This window comes from Leuciscus leuciscus (assembly GCF_965113295.1).
Source record: "Leuciscus leuciscus genome assembly, chromosome: 2".
In the NCBI taxonomy this organism is placed as follows: domain Eukaryota; kingdom Metazoa; phylum Chordata; class Actinopteri; order Cypriniformes; family Leuciscidae; genus Leuciscus; species Leuciscus leuciscus.
Window position 1 is genome coordinate 14,258,448 of NC_138726.1, and position 24,007 is coordinate 14,282,454.

The following is a 24,007-nucleotide window of genomic DNA, read 5'->3' on the forward strand; positions in this document are numbered from 1 at the left end:
GGTGTAATATTTATCATGTTGCGTTTTCAAATGCACGTTATAAGTGATGAACTCACAGCACTTGCAGATATGGAGTTCATGTGAAGCAGCATTTCATGTGAAGCAGTGTGTAAATGAACACGGTGTAGCACTTTCTCTGAAATGTGCAGTGCATATATTTATTTAAATTAGGATTTTTTTATCAATTGTTAAGCAAACAAAAGTTAAGCTTAACACATTTAATCTATTGTATTTCTTTTGTTGTTATTGTTCTCGGGTGTCTTTAAGTATAACGTTTGATTCTGTTGTGTTTCAGTGTAATTATGTCGTCCCGTGTATCATCGTCATCGTCATCTTCCTGTGTTTCCAACAAAAATCTTACGTCTCTCCACCCAACCTGCCTGCACTCATACTGCTGTTGTTGCTTTACGGGTGAGTGTGTGTGGTGGTTGTTTGTTTTTTCTTCGCCTGGAGTTTAAATGTGTTTGTGAGTGTTTGCATTATGTGTTTTTGTCTCACAGGTGGTCCATCACTCCGATGATGTATCCCGCCTCCTTCCTGTTCAGCGTTCCCAGCACAGCGTATGTGGTTCTGACCTGCGTCAACCTCTTCATCGGCATCAACGGCAGCGTAGCCACATTCGTCATGGAGCTCTTTGATGACCCGGTGAGACTCCAACACACACTCACACACACAATTTACTTAAAGCCTGCAGTGAAAAACAGACATTGTGTCTGTTATTTCGAGTTATTTATTTTATTTACTGACAATTTGACAGTTTCTTCTTGAGGCATAAGGTGTGCCATATGAGCATGATGAGTATATTATTTCTTCTGAAGAGTGTGTCATTCTTATCATCTGTGACATACAAAGCTTTCTTTCAGCCCACCCTGATGCTTAGGATCTGTTCACACCAAGAACAATGACTATATTGATAACTAGGGGTGCAACGTATCACAACTTTTGGTTCAGATCCTATTGTAGATTGAGTCACGGATCACCTTCTTGATGTGAGACGACAGTGTTAATGTCTTTTCGACTTTAAAGTAACGGTAGCGTGTGATTACAATAAACATTAAATTTGGTGGTGTGGACGCTAATATTGTTATACCAGTTTATCCAATGTACAGATTACGGTATTTTAACATTTCACAAAAGTTGCCATTTGGTCTGGTTTTGGTTTCGTAATAAATACACATGAAATTTGTTTTTTTGACTATTTAATAGCATACCAGAATGGTGTGTTTTTTTAACAAAGTTTCTAAAACATTATTTTGGTTATAACGTTTTAGATGTGGTTTCTTAAACAGTTTTAAGATGTTGAACTGCAACATTACCTAATTGCAACCAAAATATAACATTGTGAAAATGTTTTTTGTTTGCTTGGGTAAATGCTGGATGAAGTCAAGCTGTAATCATAAATGTGAATTGAATTGAATTAATCAAATTATCCAGGGCTGTTAGTCTGATTTTGCAAAAACAAAATGTGCAAATATTTTAGTCAGACTAATGCTTAGATCGATTTACGGTTTTTGTCCAATTAAAATATAACTTTTAAATTGTACTAAATAATAAATAAGTGTGCTAATAATTAGTTAAACTAATAGTGCAGCCATCTTCATGAACCCTTGTAAAGACGACAATAAGATTTGCTGTTTAGTCCTGTTAGCTGCTCTAAACTGCTGTATTTCAAAGATTTAAGCCATAAATTGGTGAATCCATTGACTAGATGCCCCAGTTAGTTTGTTGAATGGAGCAGAATTAAGGCACTCAGATATTTTAAAGCTGAACTTTAAACACGTTTGTGTGTGTATGACACGTGTGTCTTAGAGAATATGGGTCAGTGTAAATCCTGTGTGATTTCACCATCTCTGGTGTTTGTGATGATGAATGAGCATGAGGCTCGTACAGTAGTTGGCAAGAAAACTGTTGCATGATTTCTTCAGCTGTGTGAGAGTGTGTTTGATGAATCGCACGCTGCTGAAGACGGCTTGACTATCATCAGAACGATGTTTCATCAACTTTAGATTTTAGCTTGAGATTGAGGATACAGTTTCACTTCATTCACACAGTATGTATATTTGAACAATATTTAAATTATTTAATGCAGTAATACTGTATGTGGCATAGCTCGCCTATAAACCCGCAAGCTTTCTTTTTTGGTGAATTCCGAAGGACCCAACTGCCCAGTAGACAGTTTTTAATACGCTTATCATTACATAGCTGGTCAAATGCTACAACTTTTCCAATCACTAAGTGGATTAAAATGTGAAAATAAAAGGAAGGTGGTTAGTTTTATAAGCGATCCAAACTCAGAGCACCTGGAAAGTGTTTTCTGTGGACGGAGCCGCTCGAAACACTTTATTTTGAGCCATGTCTTCACTTTGAAACAAAGCAAAACTTTTTGGGGTGTGAAACGTTCTGTTTTTCTTCTGTCTTTTTCTAATCACTCGTTTTGTCACCACAAAACAATGTTGTCATTACTTGTTGACATTATGCATTTCAAAATTATACAAAACAAATGACATTTCAGAGGTGCGAGCCGGAAGTATTGATCATTTTCTTATTCGTTGGTATTGGGTAATTTTTTGTTTTGTTTTAAAAAATTGTGGGTAGACATTTGTATTCGGTTCAAATGTATATGTAAGGAATAATTGACGACAGGCCGTTGAATTATTAGAAAAATAATGCACACCCGAGGTGGTAATGCGGTCACGACGCGAAGCGGAGTGGCCGTTACACCTCGGGTGTGCATTATTTTTCTAATAATTCAACGGCCTGAAGTCAATTATTCCGCTTATACTACAGTTACCACACCTCGAAACATTGTTCAGATTATGTATTTCAAGACGTTTGTAAAGTTTTTGTCATTAAAATGCTCTTGTATGAAGGACTAATTTCTTACGCATCTAATCCCATGCCTCCGTTGCTAATTCCAAAACGTCATTTTAGAGTTAGTAACGGAGGTTTGAGCCGCTGATAGCAGACTAATGCTGGGGACACACGACTAGCTGACACATTCTCTGACTGTTTTCATCGACTGCAGAAGATTTTAAACACCGACTTTGAACACAGACTGAACGCGCTGAACACGCGTTTGGACATGATCAGTCATAAGTATCAAGTTACATTCATTATGCAGTTATTAATGCAGTTATTAGAGAGAGATGTTGCAATAATGAGACAGAAAAGCATGTGCGTCAATATTATTATTTATTTATTAATTCAATTCGTTCATTTTTTTTCCATTATTGACAGATGACAGTAGACTATAAATGAAAAACACAAAGCCCTTTTAACAAGTAGGCCTATCAATAATTATTTATTTGTTATATTATCTGCAATAAAAATCCGTGCTGCAGGACTATCCATTTATTTAGCCTATATATTCAGTTTAATTTTCTATTGATTATAGATAGGACTATATACTTTATTTATTAAAATTAAACTGCATGTTTCTATTGATTGTAAAGCTAGACATTGAAAATTGCAGATCAAGCGCACGGGGCGAAATGCTTTTTCTTGTTATGAATTGTATCCTACTTTCCGTTATTACAGTTGACTACGCGAAGTGATATGGAACTGTAATGCGGTCAAGACCTGCCTGGAACTACTTTAGCCGTGCGTTTCCCTGAAAATAATGCACACCTTAGAACGTTCGTCAACCAATCAGATTCAAGCATTCAACGGCCCTGTAGTATAAGTAAGGGATAATCCACAGCTAGCCATGCATTAAAGGATTTTAATGCACGACGTAGAGGCGAAGAACCGCCCGACGCGAAGCGGAGGGTGGTTGCCTTTACGAAGTGCATTAAAATTCCTTGGTTATTTGCCAAGTTAAAGCTGTAACTGATGTTCACAGTGTAATTTTTTAACAGACGTGTAAAAATGACGGTTATTTTCTTAAGTTACGGCTCGTTAGTTCTAGCACTCCGTCCACTTTAAATAAAGTAGAGCCATCGGATTGCTTTTATTTGAATGAATCATCACATTTATTTAAATTCATTATTAAAAGAGAGAGACAGAGAACTGAAAGAGAAGGAACAGAGCGAGCGAGAGAGAGAGAGATGCGTGCGCGAGTTAGCGTTACCTGTGTGCGTCTCTTTAAAGTCTAGCAGCTACAGTCCCCTCGTTGCTTAAGCATATAGCTAACTTAATGATTCTTTAATGGATTTATTAAAATTATTTATGAATGACAGGCAACACTGACAGTGACAAGGCAATCTTTATTTGAACTAATGTCATTTATTTATTGTTAATTCTTTGTGCCGCTTTTTGTCATTCAACAAGTCTTCTTTTTCGTCTTGTGCCTGGGCCCATTTCTCAAAATTGCCATATTCACCATACAAATTAAACGATATGCAAAAATCATCCATTTAGCCTACCTAAATAAACGTTTTCATATGAGTCTCTCACTCTGCTTGCAAGTGTAACTGTGTTACTATGGTTACCAATGTTTATAGTAGCGGATTCATTTCGAACTGTAACTGTAATCAAACTGACTGGAACTACCTGTGCATTAAAGGGTTTTACTGCACACCTTCCAGCCAATCAGAATCGAGTATTTAAACAGCCCATGGTATAAAATATAATGATAGACTCCACATAGAATGATAAAATGAATGTTCTTTTGACATATTTTTCACATTTAGACTTATTATATAGGCCCTACAGTGGGTACGGAAAGTATTCAGACCCCCTTAAATTTTTCACTCTTTGCTATATTGCAGCCATTTGCTAAAATCATTTAAGTTCATTTTTTTCCTCATTATTGTACACACAGCAACCCATATTGACAGAAAAACACAGAATTGTTGACATTTTTGCACATTTATTAAAAAAGAAAAACTGAAATATCACATGGTCCTAAGTATTCAGACCCTTTGCTCAGTATTTAGTAGAAGCACCCTTTTGATCTAATACAGCCATGAGTCTTTTTGGGAAAGATGCAACAAGTTTTTCACACCTGGATTTGGGTATCCTCTGCCATTCCTCCTTGCAGATCCTCTCCAGTTCTGTCAGGTTGGATGGTAAACGTTGGTGGACAGCCATTTTCAGGTCTCTCCAGAGATGCTCAATTCGGTTTAAGTCAGGGCTCTGGCTGGGCCATTCAAGAACAGTCACGGAGTTGTTGTGAAGCCACTCCTTCGTTATTTTAGCTGTGTGCTTAGGGTCATTGTCTTGTTGGAAGGTGAACCTTCGGCCCAGTCTGAGGTCCAGAGCACTCTGGAGAAGGTTTTCGTCCAGGATATCCCTGTACTTGGCCGCATTCATCTTTCCCTCGATTGCAACCAGTCGTCATGTCCCTGCATCTGAAAAACACCCCCACAGCATGATGCTGCCACCACCGTGCTTCACTGTTGAGACTGTATTGGACAGGTGATGAGCAGTGCCTGGTTTTCTCCACACATACCGCTTAGAATTAAGGCCAAAAAGTTCTATCTTGGTCTCATCAGACCAGAGAATCTTATTTATCACCATCTTGGAGTCTTTCAGGTGTGCTTTCATGTGTCTTGCACTGAGGAGAGGCTTCTGTCGGGCCACTCTGCCATAAAGCCCCGACTGGTGGATGGCTGCAGTGATGGTTGACTTACTACAACTTTCTCCCATCTCCCGACTGCATCTCTGGAGCTCAGCCACAGTGATCTTTGGGTTCTTCTTTACCTCTCTCACCAAGGCTCTTCTCTCCCGATAGCTCAGTTTTTGCCGGACGGCCAGCTCTAGGAAGGGTTCTGGTCATCCCAAACGTCTTCCATTTAAGGATTATGGAGGCCACTGTGCTCTTAGGAACCTTAAGTGCAGCAGAATTTTTTTTGTAACCTTGGCCAGATCTGTGCCTTGCCACAATTCTGTCTCTGAGCTCTTCAGGCAGTTCCTTTGACCTCATGATTCTCATTTGCTCTGACATGCACTGTGAGCTGTAAGGTCTCATATAGACAGGTGTGTGGCTTTCCTAATCAAGTCCAATCAGTATAATCAAACACAGCTGGACTCAAATGAAGGTGTAGAACCATCTCAAGGATGATCAGAAGAAATGGACAGCACCTGAGTTAAATATATGAGTGTCACAGCAAAGGGTCTGAATACTTGGGACCATGTGATATTTCAGTTTTTCTTTTTTAATAAATGTGCAAAAATGTCAACAATTCTGTGTTTTTCTGTCAATATGGGGTGCTGTGTGTACAATAATGAGGAAAAAAAATAACTTAAATGATTTTTGTAAATGGCTGCAATATAACAAAGAGTGAAAAATTTAAGGGGGTCTGAATACTTTCCGTACCCACTGTATAATGCAAAGCAAAATCTAGGTGTGTCAGGGTTTGCTTCAAATAGTTATGACCTTATACAAAAAAAGAAAAAAAACATTTAATGGAATATAGTTTCCCAAAAATAAATATTCTGTCATAATTTAATCACTTCTAAACCCGTATGCTCTTATGTGAAAACCAAAAGGAGAAGTTCAACAGAACAGGAATGTTGCTCTTTTCCTAACAATTGTTATTGTTAACTAACACTAAGGCTTTAAAAAAAAATTGTAATAATTTAAATAAAATTAAATATAAATATTACATGAAAAACTTAGACTTAAAAATGTTAGAGCTGAAGTTTGGGCTAAAGTACAAAAATTACTAAAAACTAAACCATAAAATAAAATATAAAGCTAAAAACAAATATTAAAAATGACTAAGCACAAAATAACTTAAAACTAAAATAAAAGATAATTCAAAATGTTAATAAATATTCTAAAATATATATTTAAAAAAATACTAAAATAACACTGGTATGTGCATAATGAGAAGTCATTATCAATTAAAAGATCAGAAAATAACTATATAAACATCCATATGACACAATCAGTGAAACAATGTGCATGTAAATTCACTCATTTTGAAGGATCATGTGTTTCCAATCTAACATTGCCGTTCTCTGTCTCATCTGTTTTTATGTCCAGAATATAACTCGCATCAATGACATAGTGAAGCAGGCTCTGCTGGTGTTTCCTCATTTCTGTTTGGGAAGAGGCCTGATGGACATGGCCAAAAACCAGGCAATGGCCACCCTCTACAAAAACCTGGGTAAGACATTGACGCATGCGGAAGCTTGTAGTTCAGTGTTGAAAGCTGATATTTGTGGTAAAGTAAGTGAGTTCTCTGTTTTCAGGTGAAGACCGCTTTGAAAATCCTCTCAACTGGAACTTGGTGGGCAAGAATCTGTTTGCCATGACCATTCAGGGGGCAGTTATGTTCGGCCTGACCCTTCTCATACAGTACAAGTTCTTCTGCAAACCAAGGTAAGGAAAACACACTTCTTTACACGTTTAAAAATCTCACACCTAAAGAAAAATCGGTTGGCACCTACAGTACTAGTCAAAAGGTTGGAATAATGAACATTTTCTCAATTACACCTTCTTTTATGGTGCCCTTTTTACAGTGTCATTATACAAATATATGAACAACATGTACTTGTACATTTTAAAATATATTTAAATAGAAAACAATTATATCATTGTAATTAATTGTACTTCATATCTATCTATCTACATATATATATATATATGTGTGTGTGTGTGTGTGTGTGTGTGTGTGTGTATATATACAACTAAACAAAATAACAGTTCTGACAAAAGGTTCTGACAAATTGTTAATTACTGCAGTCTTATTAAAATGTTTCATTAATTTGAATTAATTGTTTAAAAAAAATAAACGTTTGAATGAATGATTCAGTGACATCCACACGAAGCCAGAGCTTTCCCTATCCGATATTTTTTTTCCCCGTTCCAAAAAAAAATTCCGTAAACACGGCGTCGTCTCAAGAAATATCTGCGTACACACGAAACCACTGAAACCGACTCAAAACGATGTAGTATACATGCCAGACCAGTATGTGGCGCTGTAATTCTGCCACAGACATACACTAAAAACGGAGAAGAAGACTTAAAGCATGAGCATAAACCTAAACCTTGCGCGCTGTATACAACAATAATATTAGGCACAGTAGCTTCTTTTTTTCTTTTCTTTTTTCTTTTTTAAACAAGAACTTTGTTGAACAATATGAAAAACCATAAATGTAGTTGCTGTGACTTGACGGTGTCTGACTAGTTGACACTTGGTGTGATGACATCATCTTTTCACAAAATGTACGGATTGGCCGTACACACGAAAACGCAAGGGCGGCGTTTTCAGATTTATCCACCTTGGGACCCGGTTTCAAAAAATAGCGGTTTCAGTGTCCGAAAACGCCGGATCCGTGTGGACGAAACGCCAATACGATAAAAAATGTATACGTATACAGCGAAACGCGTCTCCGTGTGGACAGGCCCTTACTCATACTTTTTTCTTTACTTGATGAATCAGCATTTTTGAAACAAGTCTCTTAAATGAATGATTCAATGACAAAAAAAATGTTTTAGGTCACTTGTCGCCACCCAGTGGCGTGATGATGTAATTTATACAATTGTTACTAGAAGCGCCAAGTTACTTTCAAAAGGTGCTTTTCTGTACTTTGGTCACTACCATAGACATCAATGTTTATTTACGAACTATAAGCTTTTATCCCAGTACTGCTGTGATTATTTGAATATTTGTAACACAGAAATAATGATTCTGTGTGGGTTGTGACTGTTTGTGAAGCCTATACCAATACATGACAACTGCTCTCTCTCTAGGTCAAACACAGATTTGAATGTTCCGGAGTAATTTTGTCAAAGGTTTAATAGACACAGGCGAATAGCTGTCATTTAGGATTAAGGTCGAGTGGGTGTTTGAATCGAGATCGCGGTCTTTTAACGAGTAATCGTGCAGCTCTAAAATATACACACACATAATCATGATGTCTGATCTGCAGTGAAATTCACACATCTTTACACACAGGTCGATAAAGTCACTGCCTACATCATCAGGAGGAGAGGATGAAGATGTGGCTCGGGAGCGTGAACGTGTGCACCAGGGTGGAGCTCAGAATGACCTGCTCCAAATATGTGACCTTACTAAGGTATTTCCTTATTCCTGTGGCATCAGTGAGGTGCAGTGTTTCATTACATTCATTCAGGGATGATGAATTACCAGCTTCATACCTTGAAAAGTGCCATAGTTGTGGACAGTTGTGAAAAGTCGGGTGAACAGTTGATACCAGCTAAATGAGCTAAAACAGTTTTGAACAATTTAACAAAAATTTTTTCCACAGCAGGGTTATTCTGATCAATACCGTTTTTCCCCACTTGATTATTTAATAATCAAAAAGGCTCAGAAGAAACGCCAGTTTTTTTTTTTGTGCTTACTCTTTTAAAAATGAGTTTCATTAGAAATGACATTAAAGTAAAGTTTAGTTTACCATAAATGCTTGTCAGTATATTCGGCAGTACACTTTAACCATAATTCAAAGCCTGTAAATAGAAGCAATTATGAAATTACATATAAAGATGTACTTTAGTCCTAATTTAGTGGGTCAAAACACTCTAAACTTCTGCTTATTGCATTTGATATCAAATTAAACTATTGCACATTTTCATTTAATTACAATTAACATGCAGTTAGGTGTCTGAAAACATTACATTCAGTTTACTCCTAAGTATATTCTTTTAAAGTATATTATTTCTGTAAAAAGTAATGCTTCTTGTTTCACAAGGATAGACTTATTCAGGGCAGAGGCTCGTGGTTCCAGGCGTGCGAGTGTACAGATGTGCACAGGAGTGTCCAGTGATTAAGAGTGAGAGTTTGATTGGTCCTGTTCTGTAATCAGATGTCTCTCAGCGCTGAGCTAGACTGGCAGAGAGCAGCTGTCTCTACTCAAGAGACACTGTTTGTGTGACATGAATCACGCGCCGTTCTTCATGAGTCTGCGGCTGAGTGTGGACAGGTGTTAATGTAGGAGATCCTCACCACTTCTTTCCCAGACATCTCAGACCGACTGAGTCCTCATATTGAATATTCCTGAAAGATATTCTAGGAGAATGTACAGTTCTCAACATTCAGACAGCTCTAGTACAGCTCAAACAACCCTTTTTATGGACTGCATCGCTGCACTTTAAATTGAAATTATTTTCTGTGATGATGGACAGATGCTATTCACAGAATAACTTTTATATTGTTAGTAATATTTCAAGATGAACATTTACTGGAAGCTGTTTAGATTTACTTGATTATCCATATATATCATGTTCAAATGTTTGTCAAATATGATCCATCAGGCTTTTGAGGAACGTTTATTTGTTAATCTCTCAATCATCTTTGTATTGCATTGCATTATATGTTTTAAAGCTACAGAGATTTGATAATCTATAATAATCTACTACTAATCTATTATTTCATATGTCAGATTTTACAGGGTTAATATGTTCTTAGTAGTGCTGGGCAACGATTAATCGCATCCAAAATAAAAGTTTGTGTTTACATAATATATGTGTGTGTACTGTGTATAATTATTTTGTATATATAAATACACACACATGCATATATATATTTAAGAAAAATTTGTAATTTATATATAAAATATGTATATTTATATATAATATAAATGATGTATAAATATATACAGAGTATATATGCAAATATTTCTTAAATATACATGCATGTGTGTGTATTTATATATATAAACTTATTATACACAGTACACACACATATATTAGGTAAACACAAAGTTTTATTTTGGATGCGATTAATCGTTGCCCAGCACTAGTTCTTAGAGGATCACATAATGTTTTCCACACAGAAAACAGTTTTATATTTACAAAACAAACAAAAAATGTGTTACACTTTATTTCGACAGTCCACTTTAGACATTCTACTAACTATGCAACTTTGCAAATATATGTCAACTAACTCTCATTAGAATTTTAGTAGACTGTTAGATGTCTGGGTTCGGGTTAGTAGAATAAGTTGACATGTAGATATAAAGTTACTTCTAGTTAGTAGAATGTCTAAAGTGGAACATCAAAATAAAGTGTTAACAAAAAAATAAAGCTCTAAACAAGTGATTTTTATTATTTTTATTATTATTTTCTTCAGATGTACCGTGTGAAGCTCACTCCAGCCGTGGATAAAGTCTGTGTGGGTGTTCCTGCTGCAGAGGTAAATGACAATGACACACACTCATATAAAATGGAAACTTATTTTAAGCACTAATAAGAAGAAAGTGTCTAAACGAATTTCATTATTTTTTAATAAGAGTATAATGCCAAAGGTCTTTAAGTAACTTCAGCCTCTAAAGACCCCATGGAATTACTTTTTGCAGATATGCATTTAATTTTTGGCAGCAATAAAAATAAATAATGACATTTTATAATATTTTATAACTGTCTTTTTCCCCTGATACCACCTGCCACCCTCTATTATTAGCAAGAAACAAACATTGACTCATTGCTGTGATACTCTTTGAAAGCTACTAAGTGTTGTTAAATATGTCAACACTGGCTTGAAAATTGTGTTTCTCATCGGGTCGTTGAGGTACTGTTTTTTTCTCTTAATGCATTTGTCACTAAATCATTGTGTGTGTTTGGTTTGCAGTGTTTTGGTTTGTTGGGGATAAATGGTGCAGGTAAAACTACAACTTTTAAAATGCTGACTGGAGACATCAGCCCGACAGCAGGAGATGCCTTCGTAAACGGACACAGGTACACTGTATGAAAGCAATAGAAGTAATTATACAATTAAGTATAAAGCTGTACTTAAGTCTTACTAAAGAGGGTAAAAAAACACTAAAGTTCAGTAAATTTACTATGCATAATTGGTCGGGGGAAAACAGGTGCTTGATCTTCAAATATTCATTGTCAACCTCGGGAGGTCGAACTAAATATTACTGTGTATGAGTTGTTTTATTTTCTAATAATTTTTTGGTGAGCTTTATATAAATTTAACATAAAATAATCAAAATCAAAGAAATACATCAGAATGGGTAGCAGGGTTGCAAATATAGGCCAAATTGACTTCACTCAGTTGAGTCTATCTAGTTTGCCAAATGTTGGTTTTGATCAATTATATTTCCCATAAATTAAAGGGAATTTTTATTTTTTTATTTTTTTATCATTCATTTCCCACAGTAAGCTGGGTAACCTAAAAGGAGACCTATTATGCCCTTTTTTAAAGTCTTGATTTTGGTTTTAGAGTTTACTAGAAAAGGTTTTCATGCTTGAATGTTCAAAATATTTATCGCAAATTTTACATTGTTCCAGCACCTCTTTTTTCCCAGTCTGCCAGTAACACTTTATAGAGTGGTGCAGGTATGACATCACTTTGTAGGTCACAACACGGAAGCTAGTTAGCATTTTTGCACTTCCGGTTCCATCGTCCTGAAGTCAATGGGTTTTTGAATGGGGTTTTGGTTAAATTACTGAAATTAGGCAGTGAACACAAGCTCAAGACACTTTCACGTTTTATTCATAAAATACATCTTTACCCCACTCGTGATTTTTTTAAGCTGTTACGTGTTTTGAAAAAGGTGATTGCTAACAAGTGGCTAAATGGGACTACAGAGGCTGTCGGGGAGATTAAACATCATCACGCCGAAAAGGTAAACTCAGTCCGCTTTTACAGCATCGTTATGCTGTTAGTGATGGTGACGTTGAAGTCATAGGACCACGGTGTAGTTCATTTATAGCCTACCTTTAGCTTTTTACTTCTGGCGACTGCATTTAGGCTTCAAAATTCATAAAAGTTGTGTTCATCTGTGATAATTATCTTGAAGGACAAAACGTGCAAGTGTCATAAACTTTTGTTGATCATAGAGCTTGTTTTTAGCGATAATCCAAAAGCTTAAGGGAAAATCCTATTGGATTTTTGTTAAGGGAACCAGCGTAATGCTAACTGCCGGTTGGCCTACAAAGTGATGTCATACCTGCACCACTCTATTTAGTTCATGTCTCTATGAAGCCCCTCCTTCCGAAAAACACAATGTGCTCTAATTGATTGGCTGGACCAGTGTGTTGTGATTGCTCAACCGCTTCGAGCGTGTTTGGGAAATGTTACCCCCCTTCAGTGTTGGGAAAAGTTAAAATAATGTGTTACCCCCTAAAAAAGTAACTAATTGCCTTTTTTTTTTTATAGAAAGTAATGCGTAACAAATAAAAAGGGTCTAATTTTGGCAAATGTAAAGGTTATATACATAGGTATATACATAGGACAAAGGTCCTTTCATGCCAAAAGTGAAGTGATGAATTAGGAAATGCAAATTAACCCCTGTACAGTAGAGGTAAATAAATAGGAGAAAGAAAAACTTTAAAAACTTAAAATAATGTGTTACTTTAAAAAAGTAATTGTTACTTGTAATTCGTTACCCCCCAACTAACCCACGTACCTTACCATGACCGTAAGTTTCAACACACTATTAACGCAACTCAACCAGGTCTTACCCCTTTATTTTGCGTCTACCTTGGGTGGGAATTATTTAAATGAGGAATATTGTGATGTGTGCGTTCCTGGAAGAAAACTCAAGACTACTATCGAGGCGTTTAAAGGGAGTTCAGAAACAGTGCTTACTGATATAGAGAATAACACCTTTGGAGTGACTTTGTGCTCTTTGTGATCTTTGCAGACCTTTATCATGCTCAAACAGCAACATTGCAGACTAAAGAAAGTCGAACATGTAAAAAAGCATAATAGGACCTCTTTTACAAAATCAACGTTATTTTGTAAAAGATGATTTTAGTTAGTTGCCAAAGCGACATTTCTAATGTAGTTTAACTTGATGTACTAAAATAACCATGTATAAACCAATGTATAAAAACTATATACATTTAAAGAAAAACTAATTAAATGACAACAACAAAATTACAAAAAATAAAATAAAAATAAATAAAAAAGTGTAATAGTATCTCAATGATACTAAAATAACACTGCTTGTTTCCAGCTAAAACGTGGTGTTATGCAGTTGCTAAGGAGTTAAGAGTGATTTCTTGTTTAACTTTTCAGCATCCGCACTGAAATGCAGTTGGTGCAGCAGAATATGGGTTACTGTCCGCAGTTTGACGCGATAGATGACCTTTTGACGGGAAGAGAACACCTGGAGTTCTACGCTCGACTCCGAGGGGTTCCGGAAAAGGAGGTTTCCATGGTAACAGAGCCTGCGGTCTTTGTTTTGTAGACCCTTAGTCTTTGTATCTAAAATTCACTCTCTGTCCATGGAATCTCTCTCTCTCTCCCTCTTCTGTGTGTGTGTTTGGTTCATTCTGTAGACCTTTCAGCAACAAAACCATCAAAGTGTGTGTGTCTGTGGTCTCACAAGTCTTTGATCCATTACAACTGGTTGGCTTGTGCAACATCACACACACCAAGGTTATTGTGTTTTTCATTTTCAATATATTATATTGAATTATATTAATATTTATTTTTAGATTTATAACATCGATTATAGATTTATATATATAACATCATTTTAAAATATTATTATACAATACTATTTTTATTAGATTATACATATTTCTAAAACTAAAAATTTGTTCTGGTCATCGAATCTGATTGGGGCCTTCCAGGAGTGCGATATTACACCCGTATCAGCGTTTATATCATTCCACTTGTTTCTGCACATTCTAGACAGGCAGTAAACAGCTGCAGAATCGCAGCGCCTGAAGTTTCAGAACAGAAGCAGCAGACACGGGACAGAAGTGGCTGGTGTAGCTCATTCAGTCAAGTCACCTTCATTTATATAGCGCTGTTAACAAGATTGTTTCAAAGCAGCTTTACAGTGATAATAGGAAATTAAAGTAACAGAGATAGTTTTGGCTTTACAGCAGCTCTATTATAAAGTTATTGTATATAGCTTATATATAAGCTAAAGTTAGTTTTGATTGATTCACTTCTGTCGCAACGATCATTAGTTATTAACTTAGGGGCCGCTAACACAAAACTTTTCTAACAGAAAACCCTTAATGCGCTCCGGCCGCTCATTTGCACAAAGCAGTGCCTGGTGGCTCGAGAACGCAAACCATGAAATAGGTTCCAAGGTAAAAGCCTTGAAAGATTTTGAGAAAAAAAAAAAAGCTATCTCTGCGCAAACTTCAGAAGAAGCAGAAACAAGCATTGCTTCTGCACATGTAAAATAACATGATCATCAAACATTAAAGAGCATATAAATCAACCTAACATAACTGAATGAACTGTTGAACCCATGAAGAGGTGTAGGACTATACAGGCTTTGGGGGTGTTGATAAGCAATTTGTTCCATCTATGTTTTGATCATCATTCTGAATCTGATCAGTTTTTTGTTCAAAATGTTGCTTGTTTTATGAAACACCCACATACAAGTGTTGATAAAAAAAATAATGCATGAAGGAAGTTTTTATTTTTTTTTATTTTTTTTATGCTGAGACTGTTCGTACGTTTTATATATTGCATGTTCAGATATTCATACTACAAAATAGTCTGGGGCCATGAAAATGTTGTGAAAATAATCAAAAAAGCTGGCTCTGTCTACCAACTTAAAAAAAGAAAGAAAAAAGCCTAATATTAAATAATAATAAATTGTAAAAAAAAAAAGAAAAAAAAAGAAAAAAGATTTCAAATTGCCTAATAGGCCTATTATTTCCTTAATGTTCGTGTTATTGCAAATAGTACTTATGCAACATATTTAACTCTTTCCCCTTTATTTATATATTTTTTAAGTTGCCAGCCACTGCCAGTATTTTTGATCGTTTTTACAAAAGTTTCATGGCCCCCAGAATATTTTTATTGTATGAATATCTGAACGTGCAATATATCAAAAGAAAGAACAAAGCCTCTGCTTTTAAACAAAACAAAGACACAACAACAAAAAAAATATTCTAGCTTTATGCATTCTTTTTTATCAACACTTAAATTTGGGTAAGTCTCATAAAAAAATGCAACATTTTGAACAAAACGCTGAGAAAATCATATTTTTTGTCAAAGACTACAACATATGCACAAGCAATGCTAACTCTGATATACAGGCCATTTGAGATGAGATCCGAGTGCTCAGAGTGGATTTTTAAAGTGATATGGGTGAATTTTGTCTCTCTCTTCATGATGACAAGCGGAAGTAGCAGAAGTGAATGAGTTTAGAGAAGAAATTAACCATAAATTGAAAGACTTTTCAAGCGACATGCAAACTACTAACGCCCAAATGATGAAAGCAGAACAGCGCATAGCCGATATCGAGGAATAAAACGTAGTGGCAAGTGAGGCTTTACAAACGGTCAACCGACCTAGAAGCTCGCTCAAGATGGAACAACCCGGAGGTCCGGGAGGGATCCAAGAGAAGCACCCTACTGGACTTTGTGACGAGGATTATAAAATCGGAGCTTGGCTTTTAATATCACGTAAGGAGCTCAAAACCAAGATTCGGTTACAAACACCAAATCCAGCTAAATTGAATTGAATGTTTTTCGAAAATGGTACCCAAATCTACGAGATTGTGGCAGATGATGCAAAAGACCTGAAGAAGTACATTCTTTCCTTTGTCAACAGGTCAACTTCTGAACTGTAGTCTGAACTGTTCACAATCACATACTTATGTATGCAAGCAAGTGCTTCTGTTTCTCCTCTCACTGTATAACATCATGTGAATAACACATGATGTTATCCAATAGCGTTGTCTCTAGTCGTCTCGCTTCTGGTCTGTGCACGTTCATGTGTTTTGGAGGAGGCATGGCTTTGGACGGCGATTTGCAGGGAGGGTGGGATCGTATGCTTTCAATGCTAGCAGGCTAAAGTTTGCATTTCCCAGATCACCAATTGCACCTTTAAGACTGGATATGTCTAATCCTTCCAAAAAGAAGAATTCAAATGCCAAAATGGTTCAAAGAACCATTTAAATAATTGGGTATATTGATATATGGAGAGAATTTCACCCCAGGGGAAAAACACTTTTTATTCAGCATGCCATTCTATCAAGAATTATAATTCAGATCAAAAATCAAAAACTGTAATAACCACTCAGGGGTATACCTTATTCTCATTGCTATTGCCATCAATAGGGGAACAACAGAATAAAGCACTGGTGGCTGAAATAATGATAGAAGAATTAAATAGTGCTATATCAAAGTTGAAAGCAAATAAGGCACTGGGCACAGAATATTATACGTCTGAATGATACAAAATATTTAGACCCCAAAAAACAAATATGCTGCTTTAATTGTATATATCGATTTCAAGGTTTGTCTGGAATAGCAGAAGACCTAGGATACGGTTTAAGACATTGCCATTGGCGAAAGAGAAGAAAGATAGAGCTCTACCATGTCTTTAGGATTATTATTATACCGCACAGTTGAAACATTTAGTATGCTGGTGTATACCAAACTTGAGTATTATGTTGGATAGCTTTTGACCCAGGTTTTGAACCTGCTATGCTAGACTAAAGATTAAAACAGCAGGTTTGGAGAGGCATTACATTTTACTGTTCAATCATCTCCAAAGGAAAACTAGAGTCATCAGGTAATTTTAGAGACATGTGGACAAGAAAAGCAGGATTTTTATAGATTCCTGCAAATTTGATTATTTAAAAAAGAAAAGAAAAAAAGTTTAAAGTAAATTGACAGAAGATTATAATTTGGTTACATTATTTTCAAATGCATATATATTAGAAGATAACACAAAGCTGGTTTCAAGTTTATATGGATGTATACAAGCCTCTAAGGCCTCGTTTACGCTGTCAGTGAAATGTGACCCAATTCCGATTTTTTTTTCCGACACAGATCGGATGTGTTCTATGACCGTGTAAACAGGAAAAAAACGCATGCATTTGGATATTTCGAGATCGGTTTCAGGCCTCATTCATATGTGGAAATAAATCCGATATGTTCCAATGCGTCATGTAAACAGGCAGATCGGATTTTCTGAAGCATTAGGCTATCTCTGCAGTTTAATGACGAGAGCAATCTCGACGCGCATTTGCAAAGGGATGGATGGCCCAACGAAACGTCGTGTCGTCGTAGGAGAGGAATGTGGACAAACGTTGACACAACATATGAAAGGTTGGCTTGCTAAAAGCCCGCCACAATATGCTCCCACCAGTCCTGAGAACTCTCTCGCACACAATAACTGAAGTAGCCTATATGTGCAATGATGATGGCCCTTTTCGTCCTCCTCCGCCTCAAAATCATAGTGATGTTTGGCGAACTTCGCATAGGCTATATCGCAAAGCTAGCATCAAGCATATTTCGCGTTTGTCCATCTGTGCGAGAACCCCCTTTAAGCATGCATGATGTTTCAGATAGTATGGCAAGTGTAAACACATAAATTGGATATGGGTCACAATTGAAAGAACGTGTAAACGGACGGTCTAAAAAATCGGATATAGGCAACAAATCAGAATTGGGCATCAAGACCTGCAGTGTAAACGAGGCCAAAGAACCATCCGTCAAAATACATTAAACAAAAATGGGGGAAGGAGTCTGAATCTCAAATAACAGAGGAAGACTGGACAGATTTATGTGTGACACAGGCAAATAATACAAACTGGAAGAATTTTGTATGATTCTATACAACTCCTAAATTAACAGCACTAAACACAGACACACAGAGTCTTTTGTTTGGAGGCAATGAACCTCAATGGCTAATAATTTTCATGTTTTTAGGGCCTGCCCGAAAAATACCTTTTTGGCGAAGCATTAACGGTTGCAATTGAAACAATAATGGGAGAAGACTTTGACTATTCATTCATTATTATAATTGGCCAGAAACTGTTTTAGACCAGGCTAAATACTTAAGGAACACTTAATACTAATGCAATTAAAGTCCAATAAAGATTGGTTTAAAGCACTTAATTATATTTTCAGATTTTTCCTAGTCTAACAGGAGAACTATTTATGCTTAAATTGTTAATAAAGCATAAAAAAACATGATCTAACTCTAAATCTTTACATATTATGAGCTAATTAAACAATAATAATTGTATTAATTACAGTGACGATAAACTCACTATTTTTGTATAGCCTATTAAAGGTGGGATCAGGCCGAGGGTAAGTGAAAGTAATCTGTTACTCTGGTAATCCATGTCTAATGTGTTTTAGTAGTAATGTGTGTTTTAACGCGTCAATGGTTCAGCTCCGTTTCACGTGGAAGACGACGCTCAACTAAGTTATGATCAACTCGATAGCACGAGTACGACAGTCATAGTAACGAATATATCACAACTATAACAAGATTAGGGGGTTATATCATATCGATCACTAAGTGAGGAACCAAAGAAATAAACATCAGAAGTATATTATCTTACTTTTCAAACACACTTTGGGAGCCGACGCTTGAAACAGACAGTGGACGTGGTTTAAACGCTCCAGGCTTATATGTGTGTTTTTCATAGCTGAATCGAACGACAATAATATCGCAAATGAAAAAAACAAGAAAAGATGCCACACGAGCATATTCAAGCAATGGCCAGCATGTATTAGTTCTGTGAAACAAAACGAAACAATGTTAACTTGCTCGCCTATCAAGAAGAAATAAAGTAAACTCGGCGTCCGATGTTAGGCCTTTCCACTCCTTGAGATCTCTCCAGCGCTGGGAAGCTTCTCGGATATTAACACAAGTTCTACCTCTTGCCTGGTTGTAGGCCTTCTTTTTAATTTTAAGATCCACAGACATTTTCTTCTTTTGTTTTTTATCGGCCATCTCTCTTTCTGTAGTCATTCGGCTAATGGTGCGTTCAAGTCATCTCGTATAGATCGTATTTACGAGTTGAATGCCACCACAATGTCGTAAATACGAGTGCGGATCTCGGGATTTTCTTTAAGCCCCGATCTTTACGAGTTGGGGGCGTGTCATTGAGAAACATGGCAGAATACCACAATACTTAAAGGTATTTAGCTGTGATATTGTCAGGCTTTTCTAAGTATAGCGCAGTAAGCTAATTGCCTGCACAGAGTATGATAGCATTATAAAATAACAATGTAATATGTAACGATAAAGTTTGCAGTGGCTTCATAAATTAACTAAAAACATAAAAAAGCAAAGCACACCTTATGCAAATCTTTGTTCTTCATTTTCTAGAACTAGAGTTTAAGAACCTTGCTGTATTTTTGTGTAATTAATTAAGAAAAAGTAGACCGCCATTTTACTCGGACGAAAGTGACTTGAATGCACCTGCCGTTGTAAACACAACTTCCCACCTCTTAAGTACGAACTTCCCAGAAGGACTTGAACGCACCATAATGTCTGAGCTGTGTGCACTGAGCGCTCTCTCCTCCCCATCATTAGTAGACACGCCCCTTACTGCTGATTGGTTACAAGTGTGTTTTGGTAGTTGGTCCAAACACAGTTTTCAAAAGTGTTCTTCAAAAACTACTGATCCCACCTTTAATATATTAACAATGTAGAAACTATGTAAACCTTGAATTAACTATAAATTAATAGTTTCCAAATGATTTGCAAGTACTTTATTACTGTATACTTATTATAAAGTGTTACCGAGAAATTGAGTAGCAAATGCAAGAAAAAAAAAAGTAAGAAATGCAAGTTTATATCTCACAATTGTGAGTTTATAGCTTGCAATTCTTGCAATTCTCAGAAATGAAGTCACAATTGCGAGAAAAAAGATATAATATATAAAACAATTCCTTGAATTTCATTATAGTTTTAGTTGGTTTCAGCAATTGGTTCTTTCGTTTCGTTTCGTACATCGTTAACGTTGTATCAGTATCGTGTCATATTGCCATATGTTGGTTTTATTTTATTTTATGTTATTTGGGGTTTTAAATCAATAGTTTCATCTGAGTTTTAGTGTTGAATGGGTGGATGTTTATTTGAATTGATGTATATGCAGTGATATTCTCTCTCTTTCTGTCTTTCAAGGTGGCTGAGTGGGGTGTTCAGAAGCTCGGCCTTGTGAAATACTCAGAGAAATCTGCAGGAACGTACAGCGGTGGCAACAAGCGCAAACTCTCCACTGCCATGGCTCTGATTGGCTGCCCTCCTCTGGTCTTCCTGGTAAGACACACTCATCACACACACACCTGGCACTCCAGATCACTTCACCGTCCCATCAACATTCAGACAATCAGCACCGATTCATCTGAGCAAGTCGATAAACGTGTCTTTATTTCTGTCTGCGCTCAAATACACACATCCAGCACAAGCTACAATAGAAGCACAATGGAAGCTTGGATGTGTTCTTGTGTTCAATCTTTCTATTTTTTTTATTGTGAATCTGTGTAAATGTACAGTATCTACAGAATTGAATACAGTATCGTAGTGCCAACGGATACACAATACTTTTTATATTTTTTATACATTTATATAACGCTTTTCTTATGTACTACTGTACACCCAAAGTGCTTCACAATCATATCGGGGGTCTCTCCTCAATAGGGGTGTAATGGTATACAAAACTGCCGGTTCGGTTTTGACGTCACGGTTCAGTATGGTTTGGTACAGCAGGGGAGAGAAAACTAAACATAAAATTTCTTTTTTATTATTAAACAGTGGTTTAATGAAAAAATTGTGTCTCTTTCTTTAAATTAATTCAGTTATAATTTAAAGTTTCTTAATGATAAAAAATATTATCTCTGCCAATGCTGTAAAATATATAGGGAGCCCAAACTGTTATCCTAAATTAAGTACACATAAGGCAGTTTTTGCATTAACTAACTTATACATTTAATTATATGTTTTTTTTCTCCAATTCGTTGTTGAAATATAATAATTTACACACTGGCTGTCATTTTCATGACAGATATTTTAAACATGCATTAAATAAACAAAACATCACTAACAGGTTAAGTAAAATAAAATGAATATATATAGGCTAATATAGTGCATATATTTAACTGACTACCAAGCTGTGGACACTGAAAGACACATTAAAATTTGCGGGACGAATACGTGTACTGTTACGCCCCAATTACTAATACGTGTACTGTTACACCCCAATTACTATTTAATCAAATGTCAAGGAAGTAAAATTTGTTTTGTGACGTAAGGTAAAGTGAGGTCAACCTCAACATTGGGCTAGGGCTGGGCGGTTTTATGGTTTGGTTTGAATATCATTACTACCCTACTCCTCAACCACCACCAGTGTGTGACATCCACTTGGATGATGGCAGCCACAATTGCACCAATGCGCTCACCACACACCAGCTAGGTGGAAAGGAGAGAGAGTGATCAAGCCAATTCAGTGGATGGAGTTTATTTGGAGACCATGATTGATCTGGGCAAGTGCAAGGAATTTGACCCAAGCACCAGGGTTACACTACTACTCTTTACGAGAAGTGCCATGGAATTTTTATTGACCACAGAGAGTCAAGACCTCTGTTTAACGTCTCATTTGAAGGACGGTTGTTGTTACAGTATAGTGTCCCCGTCACTTTACTGGGGCATTAGGACCCACACAGACCACAGGGTGAGCACCCCTGCTGACCTCACTAACAACTCTTCCAGCAGCAACCTGGTTTTTCCAGGAAGTCTCCCATCCCAGTACTGACCAATCTCAACCAACCTTGGGCCACTGGGGGATATGGCTTTAATACTCTGCTTCTCATCCTTTTTGACTCCAAGTTCCCTTAATATTACAATAATATTCAAATATTCTCACATTTTTTACCCCCAAAAAGAATTTGAAAATATTTTTCCATTTGTTTGTGATTTACTGAAGAAGGATTTTTAAATATATATTTTTTCACAATTTCTACCTGATAAAATATTTTAGGATTTATTGGATAAAGATTTTTTAATTTCTACCCAAAAATATATTTAGGAGCTTGGCATGACTTGAAAAATATGGGAAGACAGTGAGATGAGATTTATTTGAAAGTGAAAATCCCAAAAAGAAAACTCAGTCTGAGCCACAGAGACCGAAATCAAACAGAAGTATTCAGACAGATCGGTTCAAAGGGGTAAAGCCTCCAACACAAATCAATAAAGCAGGTAAGAGATTCAGAATCGGAATCTGACTCGCAGTCAGAAAACAGGCTGACTCAGAAACTTACAGACTAACATGGGAGTATAACAAAGTAGATACACTGCCATTCAAAAAATTTAGGGTCGGTAATGTTACGAACCGCTCTGAGACACGAGGGTAGAGGATCCAAATGCAGCTTTTATTAAAGGGGTTATCCAGAATCGTAATCCAACAAGCAGAGGGTCAAGCACAGGAAGACAGTCCAAACAAATAAACAAACAAAACAAAACGAAACAGGCAGGGGTCAGAGGCATAAGAGTAATCCACGGGACAGGCAAGTCCCCCCCCCCCCCACCCCACCCACCCCCCCCCCACCCCACCCACCCCCCACCCACTTGAACTCTGTCATGGAAATTTGCATGTACAGTACATAAACCTTGATCACACAATTTAATGATCAAGTAAAAAGGAATTTATACCTGTATGATATTATGCTGTACTCACATTGGACCAGAGGTTTGGAAAATGGGTGGATGGATGATTCAGCTGCAGGCGCCTTCTTCTGGCGAGACGTGGGAATTCATCAGGGGGGCAGGGTTTCATATTATTTTGAAGTTTCCCCGGGCGCCGCCATTGGCTAGCTGACCATCACCTGCTGTTAGCATCCCATTGACTCCCATTCATTTTGGCGTCACTTTGACAGCGAATAACTTTACATCTGAGGCGTTTAAAGACTCCATTTGTCCATTATTTATTTCTAAAGAAACACGAAAATGTATAAAAGGCTCCATTACCTTGTATCTTACGTTATGACCCCGTAGGAGCAGTTTTTGTAAAAATAGGCTAACGATTGCGTCATAACCACGCGACTCTCTGTCGCACAGTAGAGAATTACCATATGGACAGGAGGAGAAGCTCGCGCGCAATCGGGGGGACGTGGAGGCAAAATGACAAAGTAATTAATCAGAATACTTGTCAAAAGTTTCTCCTGCTTCTAGCTCATGGACACCTCCTACTCACACTCTCCGTCTCTGCAAGTTTCGGAAGGGAATGATTCAGATTTCTCTCGGCACAGCTACTAGTAGATAGACGGGTTGCTCACGTCACATCTACGTCGTCAAGCTCAGTTTGAGTCTGCGCAGTACGCTCGACCATCAGGAAGTTAGTGCTTCTAATTGACTTCACTTGTCTCCGTTGAATCCAATGGGGTCGCTGTGTCCAGTTTATATACTGTCTATGGAATTCATTC

At 36.8% G+C, this 24,007-nt stretch overlaps 1 protein-coding gene across 2 annotated transcripts in view; it reads left to right on the top strand.

The window, feature by feature from the left end:
- LOC309484733 (phospholipid-transporting ATPase ABCA1) overlaps positions 1 to 24,007 on the top strand; it is a 320,137-nt gene that overhangs the window by 269,302 nt on the left and 26,828 nt on the right. For both annotated transcript variants that reach the window (XM_082151085.1, XM_082151084.1), the window contains exons 38-46: positions 296 to 411; positions 501 to 645; positions 6,932 to 7,055; positions 7,141 to 7,270; positions 8,850 to 8,970; positions 10,983 to 11,045; positions 11,481 to 11,587; positions 13,881 to 14,022; positions 20,715 to 20,849. In XM_082151085.1, the coding sequence (XP_082007211.1) occupies positions 296 to 411; positions 501 to 645; positions 6,932 to 7,055; positions 7,141 to 7,270; positions 8,850 to 8,970; positions 10,983 to 11,045; positions 11,481 to 11,587; positions 13,881 to 14,022; positions 20,715 to 20,849 (1,083 nt within the window). The remainder of the gene's footprint in view (positions 1 to 295; positions 412 to 500; positions 646 to 6,931; positions 7,056 to 7,140; positions 7,271 to 8,849; positions 8,971 to 10,982; positions 11,046 to 11,480; positions 11,588 to 13,880; positions 14,023 to 20,714; positions 20,850 to 24,007) is intronic.